The following is a 14,210-nucleotide window of genomic DNA, read 5'->3' on the forward strand; positions in this document are numbered from 1 at the left end:
AAAATATATATTTTTAAAAACTACCTGGAACCTCAAGAAAGTCTTTGGTTAAAAATCGTTAGTGTTCTGCCCCCTTTGGTGCAGATCCCCCACCTGTCTTCCTTCCCCTTACCTGTGTCCTCCTCCCTTCCCCAGGCTTTTCCGAAGGGAAACAGCTCAGGGCTGAACCTCTCTGCAGGTGTGCTCCACCATCAAGTAGCTTCACAGTGGTTTAGTTTCTGTTCTCAGATTTTACGAAAGATTTGGCTACATACTGATTTTGAGTTTTGTTTTTTTAAAGGTGTATATCAGCTACAACCATGTTTAAGTGCAAGTTTTTAATGAAGTCCTTAGAAAGATGTTTCTTTGGAAAATCGTTTCTACATCTTTCCCTAGATGGGACAAAGATTAAAAATTAAGAGTTTTACGTAACACCTCACCCTGAACATAGAAATGAAGATGAAAAATATGTCTCACTAAAATCGTAGTTGACCTAGGTTTTAACTGTGTTTTTTGAAAATAACTGTAAACTCACACATTTTGGGCCACTCAGGACTCAATTTCAACTTTAATCTCTTACCGTGCTTCTCAACTTTTCCATGCTGATTGGCAGCAGCAAGCACATTAGGGGAAAAAGGGCGAAACCTGTGTCTTTTCATTTCTCATACGTCCCCTCATGCACATTTGCACAGATCTGCAGGGGGTGGGGAGGAAGGAGGAGGCAGGATGGGTGCCACAGGCAGCTGCTGAAGTTTGCATGGTGGTGGGAATCGCTGCCTTTTAGTGCTCAGGGCAGGCTCCAGCAGGTGGAGTCATTGTAAACTGAACTGTGATGCTTCGCCTCCTGCTCCCTTCCCGTTTAAGCTCTGTTAAAATCTGAAGCCAGAAATGCCAGGCTCTCTTTCAGTTGCCTCTGCTATCCAGCAGAACTCATGATGAAGCTCATTCATTCATTCAACAGGTACTTATTATAGACAGACCCGCACATGTTATATTAGAAATATTATAGCAAATTAAACAGATACAGGCCTTCTGTCTGCTTATAGTCTAGCTCAAAGGCAGATGTTGAACAAGTAATTACGATAAAATGAGGCTGCAGTTGTGATAGGGGAAGTTTATGAGGTGCCACATAGCAGGGAGATCTGAGCAAATATTGGGGTGCAGTCCACCTGCTTAGCCTCAGTTAGCACTGTCCTTGTGCTGACACAACTCTCACATTTGTATTTCTAGACCAGGTCTCTCCTAGCTCCACACCTGAGTATCCAGCTGCCCTCTCAACATCTCTATGAGGATGTCTCACAGGCTTCTTAAACTCAGCGTGTCTAAAATGGAAATCTCAACGTTTGTCTCTCTCAGCTTACTCCTCCCCATCTTAGTACGTGCCGGCACCATCCACCTGGAAACCACAGGCTGGTTCCTTTCGCCTTCCCCACCCATCACCGAGACTTCTCATGTGCCTCCACAGCATCTCTCACACCTGGCCCCTCTCCCCGCCGCCCCCCCACCTCTCCAGGCCTGCTGCACCTGCTCTGAGCTGCTTTGGTCCTTTCTACACTTGCTTCCCACATCTCCCTTTGCATTTTGCATCCATGTAGCCAAAGGTACCTTTAGAAACACACCAGATGACGTCACTCCCAGCTTCTACTCACATCCCGTTCTATTCTGTTTGCCGACATGCTCCAGAAAACATCTTCCAGGGCCTGTGATGTGGTCCTGCCCACCTGCCTCATCCTGCCTCCTTAGTACTTCTCTCTCTCTAGAACCACTTTCTCCAGCTCCTCCTGAGCCCAGTTAATCCATCCTTCATCGTTCGGGCTCTCTCATTTTGTCAAGAAATCTCCTTTCTGTCCCACCCACCCCATTATCATTCTCAGAGTACACTGTGTTTTGCTCTTAGATCACCCAGTGCAACTACAACTAGATAAAGAATTGGGTATTTATTTGTTTAATGTCTGTCTACCTCCCTCACCCCAGAAAGGAAAGCCCCAGAGGGCAGGGACTTTATTTACCTTGATCACGATCATATCTCCAGCTTCCATAGCAGCGCCTGGTGTATAGCAGGTGCTTGATAGATGTTTTGGGAAGACTGTGTACTGACTGAGTCATGGTCTAGGGATCAGGTTATAGCAGCAAGAATGAATAATATGTATTTAAAAAAATGAAAATCATATTGGAAAAGCAACTTTTGAGCTAAGGATGAGCATGAGTGTGAATACAGAATGGGGCAGGGGGTGGGAATAGGAGTCTCATTCCAGGAGAGGGCACAGCTGACCAAAGTACAAATTGCACAGAACATCCATCCATCTTTAGGAAGGATGCCCGAGGTGGAGGAGTCCAGGGTAGGATTGAAGCCAGTGGGTGAGATCAGTAAGCCACACTCCCAGATCATCCTTAGCCTTCCACTGTTTTTTCCTTTGTGATCCTGATGTGTGCATGAGAATGCGACCCCTGAATCTTCAGTCCTTTCCTCTGAGTGCTCGTCGTCTGTATTCCAGCGTCTGAAACGCTTGTTCGCACGTTTTGTGGCTGTCTGTGACCTTGGCAGTTCAATCCCTGGTGGTTTTGATCACAGCAGCCCGACCCAGCTCTGATGTCAGGCTCTCTGCAGTCAGCAGCTCTGCTCCATGCAAAGCTGTGCCGCAGCACGTCCTCCTGCCCCCCTGTCAACAGTCTCCCCTCCAGAGGCTGCCGTGCAGCAGCTGCTTCGGTGTCCCTCGCATGCCCAGCCCGTGCTGGAGCCCAATTTATGGAAAGTGACTGATGACCTTTGTGTGCCACCATGGGACTCACAGACCTCCCTCCTTTCTGGACAGATGCTGACTTCAAGGATCCTTGTCCAAAACTTGTGATAGAGGAGGCAAAGGTGTGCCTTTCCTCAAAATTAACCTAAAGGAGGAAATCTACCAGCATTTCTTAGCTGCCCTTCCTCCTTCCTAGTCCCGTGCCCACTGGGAATTACTAATGGGAGCTAGCTGTATCCACTCATGTGCACAGACAAAGGAAAAAGTCATTGAGAGTCATTCCTTTATACACTCAAGGAGACAAATGGCACAGTGAGCTTTATCTGAGATATGCAATATGAATGTGTGGACACTTTCAAATGCAGAATCTATAGGGCATACTCTATCCTTAAGTGTATGGAAAGTTAGTGTGTGTTCAACTGGGGGGAGCGGATATTGTTTTGTTTCTGCTTTTTTAGGAGGGCTTACTTGAGGAGTCCAGGTGTTTTCTTTTAAAGGGAATAATTAGCATTTCAACCAGTCAGCTTGTTTGGCATTTACCCACCAATTCCATCATTTGCACTGGCTGACATTGCCCTAGTAATGGAGAAAAAGCAAATCTGCAGGCTAGACAGTAACATATTTCTTTTTATACATGCCACACACGAATTATTTGTCTACCTTACTTAGTTTTTTTGCACTAGATATTTTCTTAACAGTTGGCTGCAAATTGAAATTTTAGAAATCAAATCCCCCTAGCTGCAGGAGCATATCAGATAAGCTTTATCTTCCTTTCTAATTAAACATTACTAGGCAGTGACTCCTGGCACTTAAGTTTTCAGGGTTTTTTTCCTGGTTCTTTTTGTCAAGTAATTGGTTTGTAAATAAGTATTTAAGTTCCCTGGTGAGGCTTACTATTTAAAGAAGGCCTGCAATGGATTATTTTACAAGTTGGGATTTTAAAATTCTGTATTTGTTTTCTTAAAACATAGAATGCCTTATTTCACTTGTTTTGATGGTAAACCTAAGGCCAGACCTCCTTGTGTTGGTAGCCCAGTGTCAGGCATCAAAAGAAACATTAGGCTCCAAACCTAACTCCTAAAAGAAATCAAAAAGACAATAAAAAAAAAAATCAGAAATACATTGATAAAGGCACTTTCCCAGTTGTGGATGCTTTGTTTCATTCCTTATGATTTTTATTAGGATACAGAATCAGTTTTATTGATGGATATAGGAAGAAGTTGCAAGAGGAAGAGAAAAGAATAATCAACACCTAGAGAGCACTCACTGTGTTCCAGGTGGTGCTACCTCATATGATTCTTAAAACAGTCCCAGAAGGAGGTGCTGTTGCTGTCCCCATTTTACAGATGAAAAGACATGGGCTAGAATATGATCGAACTGGAATTCTAATTTATGCAGTCTGAGCCTTGGGTCTGTATATAGAAAGAAGGCATCAAATAGGGACCTTGAACAGGGTCAATGGTGCAAGTCAAGTAGAATTCTTAATTTTGATGAGTATAATTTATCACTTATCTTCTTTGATAGTTGTACTTTTTGTTTCAGAAATCTCTATCTCACTCAGGGTCACTAGAATTTTCTATGTTTTCTTCTAGAACTTTTATACTTTTAGCCTTTGCATTTAGGTCTGTGATCCATCCCAAGTTACTTTTTGCATTTGGTGTGAAGTAAGGGCGGGGGTTCATTTGTTTTTTACATACGGGTATCCAATTGTTCTAGCAACATTTGTTGAAAAAATTATCATTTCTCCATTGAATCGCCTTGGAACTTGTTAAAGACAAAATTATTCAGTGACACATGTTAAAGATGGGAAGACAGACTTTACTCAAGGTGAGGGTTGTGGTGATAGGTGTAGGGACAACTGCATTGGGATTTTGCAATGGGGGAGAAAGATTGGGTTAAATTCCAAATCCAGCATGGGCAAGTGGGAATTTATAGCCAAGAAACAGGGTGGGGGCAGGTGGATAGGAAATCACTAAGAGGAAACATCAAGGGGAAGGGAAATTCAGGTTAAATTGACCTACCGGAATTCTTGCTGAAGGCAGGCCAAGGTGATCAGACATCCCCTGGGCGATGGTGGAGGCTGAGGAGCCCAATCAGATATCAAGGGTGATCAAACATCGACTTCATATATTGTTAGAATTGATTTGCTAAAGTTTTGAAAAGAGTCTTTATATCTGTGGCTATACAGGAATTTTCTAAAGAGGTATAATCTCGCAGGTTTAAGAGAATGGAAGAAAAGATGCAACAAGAGATAGCAATTTTTACAAAGACGAGTGGCAGTCGACTCGGTGGACAAGAGAAGGCTGAGACGTGGGAATGGTGGGTGTGGTGTGAGAGTTCAGCCAAGGGGCAGGCTAATTTATACCACAGAACCTCAGGCAGGTGCCAGAAAGGACCTGGAATTGAAAATATGAGGCATCTCTGAAAGATTAAGGGTGCCGTGCATATGAAAATTGGTTTAGAAATCTTTATAAGGAATAGTTAGCACCCTGCCCTATGCCAATCCCCTCCTTTATTTTGTCAAAAAACTGCAAGTTTACTCTCTGGAGAAAGTGAATGAATGAGATGTGGTGCAGATTCAGGTATGTCAGACACTGCTAAATTTGGGGATGAGGCTTCATTCTATAAACAAGACCTTGTAATTAGACAGAGAGACCCTTGGCAGCTGCTTCCTGTCTTGATTTCAAATCACTTAAAGATGGGTTCATGATCGCCAGACAGGAGAGTGGTAGATTCCTCACTAGAGAAACTGACCAGCCTAAGAGAAAACATCTCAGATGCTGAACTATGGGAGGGTCCCTTGATGGCACATCTGGGTGCCTCCCGTCCTGCAGTGATGCACATCTTAGATACTGAACTATGCGGGTTCCACAGTAGAATATGTGGATATCTCCCATCCTGCAGTGATACTTCCCTAGTCCACGAGCTTGCCTAGCCACACAGAGCTTCTGTTATTTTTTTCCCAGTTAGTATCTTAGTGCCTCACTTGTAACGATGAATGGACAATGAAAGGTCACTGGATACTGCAGAAAAAAACTCTAATGTGAAAAGTAGAAGATAAAATGAAGAAACAGAAAAAAGTGACTTGAAAGAAAAAGATAATTCAGGGTACAAAAAAAACCATAAAAAAATTGCAAGAAAGAGAAGAGTGTCTATCCATGAAACAAGAATGTTAAGCTGTGAAAAAAGAACATTCAGACTGAATGTGGTTACTCATTCCTGTAATCCCAACACTTTGGTAGGCTGAGATGGGAGGATTGCTTGAGGCCAGGAGTTCAAGATCAACCTAAGCAACATAATGAGACCACATCTCTCAAAAAAAAAAAAAAAAAAAAACAGGCGTGGTAAGGTGTGCTTGTAGTCTCACCTACTCAGGAAGCTGAGGCAAGAGGATGGTTTGAGCCCAGGAGTTCGAGGCTGCAGTGAGCTATGATGATGCCACTGCACTCTAGCCCAGGCAACAGAGTGTGACACTGTCATAAATAAATAAGTAAGTAAGTTCATAGAAATAAACAGGAATGCCTGCGTAATGAAAATGCAAGACCTGTTGTTTGAAATTAAGAATTTCAAGGTGGCAGACACAGAACATTACACCAAGCCTGGGCTCTTCTGAGCACAGGGACCTGTGTAACTGCACAGGTTGGACACCCATGACACTGGCCTTGGGAATGAGAAAACTCTTGGAAATAAAATATATGATAGCATAGATAATAAAATTGAATAGAAGGACTGGAAGGTAAAGTACAGAAATCACCTAGAAAGTTGGACACAAAGATGGAAAAAAATTCGAGAGATAGCTCAAGAGACCTGTAATGTAAATGCAGTTGAAGTTCCAGACAGAGGACAGAAAAAATAGAAGGAAGGAAATACTACTAGAAATAATTCAAGGCAAGTTCCCAGAACTAAAGGACATACGTTTATAGACTGAAGGTCAAGGCAAGGCACATAATTATAAAATGTAGAATTACCAAGGATAAAGATAATTTCTCAAAAACGTTCAGAGAGAGAAAAACAAAACAAAGCAAAAATTCAGTTATGTACAAAGAGTTGGAAATCAGAGTGGCTGCAAAACCGTAATGTTGATCTAGCCAGAAATCGTGATACAACTGTTTTGAAAGGCTTGGGAAGAAAAGAAGGGAGGGGGGTAAAAAAAAAAAAACAAAAACAAAACTAAGTCTTCATCTATCATAGTAGGAAGTCAGTAGATGGTCTGTCTCAATGAAAATTCAGGAAATTACAAAGTAAGCATGCAATTCAGAAATTGATATTCAATTATAGCTTTAGAAAACAATTGAAACGAAAAAGATACCTATTTCAACTAAGAGTCAGAGGCCTCTTGAAATCATGGGTTGGTGAAAGAAATTACTGTTTTTCAATATAAATTTTGCAGAATTAGTACTTTTGTAACTACATGTGTTAATAACTTAATAATTAAAATTGGATTAAAAAGTAGATGACGATTTGCCCGATGTGTGCGTGGGACTCCAGCAGATGTGACACTGATGACTCTCCTCTCTTCAGATTCCCGGTACATCCTCCTGCCTGTCGTGTTACATCACCTCCACATCCACTTGCAGGAGCAGAAGGACCTGATCATGTGTGCACGTATCCTTAGCAACGTATTTTGTCTCATCAAGAAAAACAGCTCAGTAAGTAAATACGGGTCATAGTATGTAGTTCCCATCAAATGGCTTCTGGTAATGAAATTGTAAATGTCTACAAAGAGACAGTCCTAAAGAGGAACCCTCTGAGCCTCTCACTTTTATTTCCAGCTGGCTGGACTTTTTACTTCTCCTGGGAAGGAATTTTTTTTAACCTTGTGGGATTACTGTAACCCCGAATAACTTAGGTTCCCTAAACTTGCATTTCAAGGAAGAATTGAATACCAAGTGAGAAAAATTAGAAAGCTCAAAGCCTCCCACATGTGTCTTTAATCTTGATATGATGAATGCTCTGTGGCAAGAATAAATTACTGCTTGCAAAGTGAAGTCGTTTTTGGCCCATTCTGTGAAAGGCTGCATCGTGATGCTCAGAACTTGGCCATGGCCCTTGGGCTGGGTCCCGTGGAAATCACAGAAGCGAAGGATAGCACCAGGAAATTAGGGATATCTTCCAGTACAACCATTACTCAGCCCCAACAGGGATCTCCAAATTGTTATGGCTTTGGGGGTTCCTGTCCATGTGCCTGACTCTTGATGCAATGCAATAGCATTGGAGAGTTCAGTGCAAAATGAGAAAAATCGCGTGCTTGCTTATAAACAGGACAACTCAAGACTGTTCATGTTCGTGGCTCCAGGGTCTTATGTGAAATCCAAAATCCACATATGGAGAATGTCCTGTTGCAATTGGGTCAACCTGTGACTGTTAATTAAGCATTATGTGCATAGGTAACAGGTTTTACCAAGCAGAGTTTGGCAGCAAGTACTGAGACTCCCATTTCTCTGCTTCCCTGTTGCCTCTGTGCTATGGTTTCCATTTTGTCCTTCTTAGTTATGGTCAGCTTCTGAAGGTCAGTGAGCTGAGATGGGACCCCAGTGGAGGTGTTGGAGATAAGGCCCTAGAAGCATGGAATCGAGTTGGCACTTGAGAGGAAAAGGCTGGAAGCTCTGCATCTAAAAGTGGAATGAGAGGAACCTACACAGAAAGGGACAGTTGACTTTTACCCACCCTGTGATCAAGGCCCCAGGGGTGGTCTGGAACTGGATAGAACAGTGATGAAAGAGAGAAGGTATTAGTTCAACTTTAAAATTCCCTCTATACAATTCAGTAAAGAATAGTCATGCCATGCCTAGAATATTTTTCCAAATTATAATTGCTGAGAGTAAAAAATAAGCTAGATGGTTCACTACACAAAACTGAAAACATATTGGCAGTAGTGGAGGAAATTTCTTTTTATTTCTCCTTGTCTGTTTCAATTTGGAAGTTGCAATCAGTTTTTGGACTTAGCTAATAAGGAATTCAGAGCAGAAGCCAATTCACTAGGGAGAAAACCTTGGTAGTTTTCTCCCAAGTATAAGAAAATTTATCATAAAATTCTAGCCAAAGGCTCTTTCAAACTCATACTTTCTTAAAAGGATTCTTTGCAAAGAGCAATCTCCTTGGTTAGAAACATTTGGGCACAGAGTTTTGTTTTGGGCAGGCGTAGTAAGAACCCGAGTCCACTGCATACATACAGTCAATGCAGAGCAATGTGGGTTTCTCTCTCAAGTCCTGGGGCTTGGATAGTACTAGCTTTGCTTCAGGAAAGCTCCCATGGCTACTGATCTTAGGTCCACTCTAGCTAAGGGTATTTGCCTGGGCTGAACTCCATTTCCTAATATTTATGTGCAGGGATCTTTAAAAACCATTTTTATAGGAATAGCCATTTGCACTTAAAATAGAGTTTTGGAAAATGATCAGTGCAACTCTAGTGATGAGAAGAGTAAACGTAAGTGCAATCTGGAACCCAAGACTTAGACTTTAAGAACCAGGACAGATTTTTAGTGAGGAATCGGGCCCAGAGAGACAAACTGACTTGTCCAATGTCACATGCCCTGTTAGACTCTTAGCTGGTGTCCTGAATGAGTCTGCTGTGCCTTCCATGACATCACCCACCTTTTTATTTGTATCTCAGGTATCCATTGCACAAAGTGTATACTGTTGGGTAAGCCATTAACTGCTTCGAGCCTTTGTTTTCTGTAAAAGGTCATTCGCTTAGGTGAGGTCCAGGTCTCTCAAGTTCTCGAGTACTATGACTCTTCGATTCTATATTTGGAAACGGGCTTTTTCCCCTTTTCCATTAAAGAGAGATTAATATGCATATTAAGCCCCACATTATTTTTTTTCTCTTGAGGAAAAATCTGTATTGGAGGAAATAGATGTGATAGTGGCCAGCCTGCTGGACATCCTCCTGAGAACCATATTGGAGATCACCAGCCGCCCTCAGCCGTCCAGCTCAGCAATGCGGCTCCAGTTCCAGGATGTCACTGTAAGATCACAGAACAGATGGCACATGGAAAAAAGCTTCAGTCACTTTGCGGGTGGCTGGCCGTAATGCTCTGGGCAGTCTGGCGGTGGGAGAATAACCTAACAACATTTCAAACTCACATGCAGTTACCTTCATTTTGCGAGGAAACTAGAATGTAAAGAGTGTTTGTTAAGGGATCTTAGAATAAGCAGTTTTTAATTTCAAAAAGCCAACTCTGGTATTATTTCTTACTTTGCCCAGTTTAAATTAATCCATGAATTTATATCCCCAGTCAAGTTGGTAACTTTTCATTCTCTTTTCATCTATTCAATTGCTTGAGGAAGTGAGAAGAGCCAGGGGCGCCAGGGGACCTGAGTTTTAATTCTGAGTTTTTCACTATGACGAGTCAGCATCTTAACTTTCCTAGCCCTGTTTCCTTGGCCATGAAATGAGAAGGTTTGGCTTGGTAAATTCTGAGGTGCCTTCAAGCACCACTATTTTATGAGTCTAATATAACATGATTCACTTAAAATATTAAGAAATAATATATCTGGCAGTTCAAATATATATGTATCTATATATTTGTGTATATATAAGAATATAAAATGGTGTAACCACTATGGAAAGTAATGGCTTTCCTATGTATACCATATGTACAATGTATGAATGGCCCAATTTCTTAACACCCTCATCAGCACTTGATGGTGTCACTTTTCTTGGAGTAGGGCACATTCTGTTAGGTTAAGTAGTGATATTTTATTGTGGTTTTAACTTGCATTTCCCTAATTGCTTATGATGCTGAATATCTTTTCACATACTTATTTACCATCTATATAGCCTCTTCAGTGAAATGTCTTTTCATGTCTTTTTCCCCATTTTTAATTGGATCGATTTTTTACTATTGAATTTTGAGAGTTCTTTATATATTCTAGATACCAGTTCTTTTTTCAATATGTGGTTTGCCAATATTTCCTCCCACTCTGTGGCTTGTTTTTTTATCCTCCTAAGAGGGTTTACAGAGCAAACGTTTTTAATTTGGTGAAGTACAATTTGTTAATTGTTCCTTTTACAGATCATGCTTTTGGCGTCAGGTCTAAGAACTCCTTTTGCCTAGCCTGGTATCTTAAAGGTTATCTCCTAGTTTTTTTTCCAAAAAGTATTATAGTTTAGTATTTTACATTTAAATCCATTATCCATTTTGTGTTAATTTTTGTGTGTGTCAGACAATTCTAACATCTCTGCCATCTCAGTGTTGATATTTATTGATTGTCTTTTTTCATTCAATTTGAGATGTTCCTGGTTCTTGATATATGATGAGTGATTTTCCCTTGAAACCTAGACATTTTTGTATTGTAAGAGTCTGGATCTTATTTAAACTTTCTGTTTTAGCTGGCTTTTTGTGACACCATTCATCAGGGGATGGGGGTGCCTATTCATTATGGCGAGGTGGAGATAGAATTCTAGGTGTCCCACTTGGCATCCATTGACATCTGAGGGAAGAGGGACCCTTGCTTCTGCTGAGCGAGGACACCATGGCGGCAGTGGCTTTGTTACTGCTGGCAGTGGTGAGCATTGTGACTCTCTGCTAGGCCTCCTCTGATACCACCCGACTGGGGAAGGAAAAGTGTGACTTGTTACTGCCCAGTGGTGATGGAAGTCCAGGTTCCTGCAATTGTCTTCACTAACACTGACCGTTGGGGGTGAAAGCACCTGCTCCCTGCTTGGCCTTCTCTGGGAGAGATATTGGGCACCTCGTTACATCCTCAGGAGGGTGGACCTCTAGGCTCCCCACTTGGCCTTTGCAGGCCTGGGTGTGGGGGAGGTCAAAGCTTTTTGTGGTGTTTGGCTAGAATGGAACAGTTATTGCTGAAAGTATTGCCTTGTCAGGCTGCCCCTTTCCTGGTCCTTTGGCTAGAGACATAAGGATTTTGTTGGGGCTTTTTCTCTTGTCTACAACTGTTGGTGATTCATAGTTGCCAGCTTCTTCAGCTGTGGGTATGGGATATAAGAGGCAGAAAGAAAACCCTGAGAACTCAACACCATGTCCTTCCTCAGGTCCCAAGCTTCCTAGTCATTCTGCTTTTTTCTCTCCACCTTTCAAAGTCTTTTTCTGTTTGTTTTATATTTAATATTCAGGTTTTTAGTTATACCTAGCAAGAAGAATAGGGAGAAGTATGTCTACCCTTTCACCCTGGAAGAGGAGGGAAGTCTCCTTTATTGGTTTTGATGGTAACATTTTAACTGCTTCCTGGCAATATAACTCTTACATAATTCTCAAATTATAATGACATAGCAAACAAAATCATAGCAAATGCTGGACATGTTTAAAGACTGCCTGAGGTCAAAAGCTACAACAGTTTTTCAAACTGCTTTATATCTGCATGCAGACCGTACAATGTTGTCATGCACCAAATCTCTATGGGATATACATGGCCTTTAGGCCGACACAATGTAATAATCAATGCAAATTAAGAGACTTGAAAAAATAAGAAGGCAGTGAGTCAGGTTTGTGGGTGGAATTGGGGGTAGGGCATGCTGGGTGATTGTCCTGTGTACTAAATTTTAGGAAAATCACATAAAGAGATTCCTTCCTCTGTAGCTTTGTGGTACCCCTTGCTATGTGAAAAACCAAACTCTCCAGGTATGTGGGATGAAATTTTCTAGGAAACACACACCTAAATTATTTGGCATCTTTGGTTTTATGCATTAAGACATTGTTTTTAGAGTACCCAGGGAGACCTGGCGTGATTTCTCCTCTGCCACTTCATTGACTACGTGATGTGGGTCAAGTTGCTAGTCTCTAAGCCTCTGTTTGTTTGCTTTAAAACAGAGAAAATAATTAAAGTTAGTGTGAGAGTTTCATCAAATCTGGAAAAGTGTTTAAACAGTAGCTGGTCTAATACTCAGTAAATTGTAGCCATTAGTAATTGTAGTAGCAGCTGGAGTCACAGTAACAGCATTATTGTTGCAGAAGTGACAATTGTATTGTTATTTGTTATAACTAATTCCATGGTGTGAAATATACTCTGGTCATTCACAAGATCAGTTCTCTCTGGGCACTGAAGATCTGTCTAATTTCTTCACCATTTTCTCACAGAGAAGAGGCTCTCTGAATAGGGAGTCTTTATATGGAGATCTTACACTGAGCACCTTTTCAGTCTTTGCAGACACATATATGAAAAAGTGCCATGATAAATAGACACACTGAGAGTAAAAGCAGATCCCACAAGTGTGTCCTGATGAATTTTTCCAGTGTTTTGTAAGTACCATGGTCGTTACCCTGCCTCTCAGCAATACCAGCATGAGGACTGGCTTCCACTGTATCACAATTCCAGACAACAGAGGCCTTATTTTTAAAATTTAAAAGGATCGTACTTTTTGTTCTTCTACCAACTGTTACTTAAACTTTAAAGTGCTCTCTCTAGCTAGAAATTTTAAAAAAGCACCATTGTGATCAGTTCCTTTCAAAATCTAATTGTACATAGAAGCACATTTTATAAAGCAGCATAAATGGCCATTTGCTGCGCAGCCTCAACTAACAGAGCTCCAGAATTCCTTACGGTTTATAAATGCTTCCTTGTACATAATTCTGTTAAGCACCATTTATAGTGCAGGTGACTCAGCTGGGCATAGGCCATGTCTAAAGACTCTGGCGTGCTTGTCTAAGTTTTCACGCACCGTCAGCTTGTGGTTGGGGAGGGAAATGGGTCCTGGAGAATTCTGTAAGAAATATCTGGGAAAAATAATGCATATGTATAATAGAAGATGTCTTGAAGACTGTTGTAACCATCCAAAACTCTTATTATACACAGTTACTGGTAGAAGTGCCCATTATATTCAATCTGTACATAAAATGGCCCCTGAAGACTACAGAGTTTTACAGGCGATTTATATGTAGGAAATTCTCACACTACAGCTAAGTAAATCTTGGCTAGTGTTGTTTTTTTATTTATTCTTATTAACAAATTGTGAGTTTAGCATTTTCATCTAGATACACTCTTAAAATAACTTAAGAAAAAAGAAAATTACATTATAGATTAAAAAAATACATCAGTAAAATATTGTCCTCCAAACAGGGTTGAATATGCTTGGAGTTCCTAGATAGATTAAGTGGATAAATAAAATTACATTGTAGTATAAATGTTGGGATTGACACTATGTCATAAAGGTGGAAGAGATTATATGTCACTTTGGCACATTATTGCAATGGGCCTAAGTCACAGATGACAAATACAAATTAGTTAACTTGGATGCAAAGAGGTGTTCACCTATGTATTAATACATTGAGCGGAAAGACTTAATATGGAAGTTTTCATTATCAAATGATTTTTATTACTAAATTTTTTACAAATATGTTATTCTACTAACTTCAAGTTATTTCACTATTCATAGGATTATGTGTTGAAGTAAATATCTTAGGAAAATTAATCTAGTAGCTATATTGAAGACAATGTGGATAGGCTGTGGAAAAACTAAGAGATGAAAAAGAGATGAGTGGGTTTTTGCCGACTAGATTTTCTTTCTTTCTTTTTTTTTTTTTTTTT

General features: G+C 40.8%; 1 protein-coding gene across 1 annotated transcript in view; it reads left to right on the forward strand.

Annotated features, from left to right (window-relative positions):
- DOCK4 (dedicator of cytokinesis 4) overlaps window positions 1-14,210 on the forward strand; it is a 477,172-nt gene that overhangs the window by 349,899 nt on the left and 113,063 nt on the right. The window contains exons 23-24 of the mRNA XM_012652744.1: window positions 7,242-7,369; window positions 9,553-9,687. Of these exons, the coding sequence (XP_012508198.1) occupies window positions 7,242-7,369; window positions 9,553-9,687 (263 nt within the window). The remainder of the gene's footprint in view (window positions 1-7,241; window positions 7,370-9,552; window positions 9,688-14,210) is intronic.

The sequence above is a fragment of the Propithecus coquereli genome, unplaced genomic scaffold (assembly GCF_000956105.1).
Source record: "Propithecus coquereli isolate 6110/MARCELLA unplaced genomic scaffold, Pcoq_1.0 Scaffold4, whole genome shotgun sequence".
Classification (NCBI taxonomy): domain Eukaryota; kingdom Metazoa; phylum Chordata; class Mammalia; order Primates; family Indriidae; genus Propithecus; species Propithecus coquereli.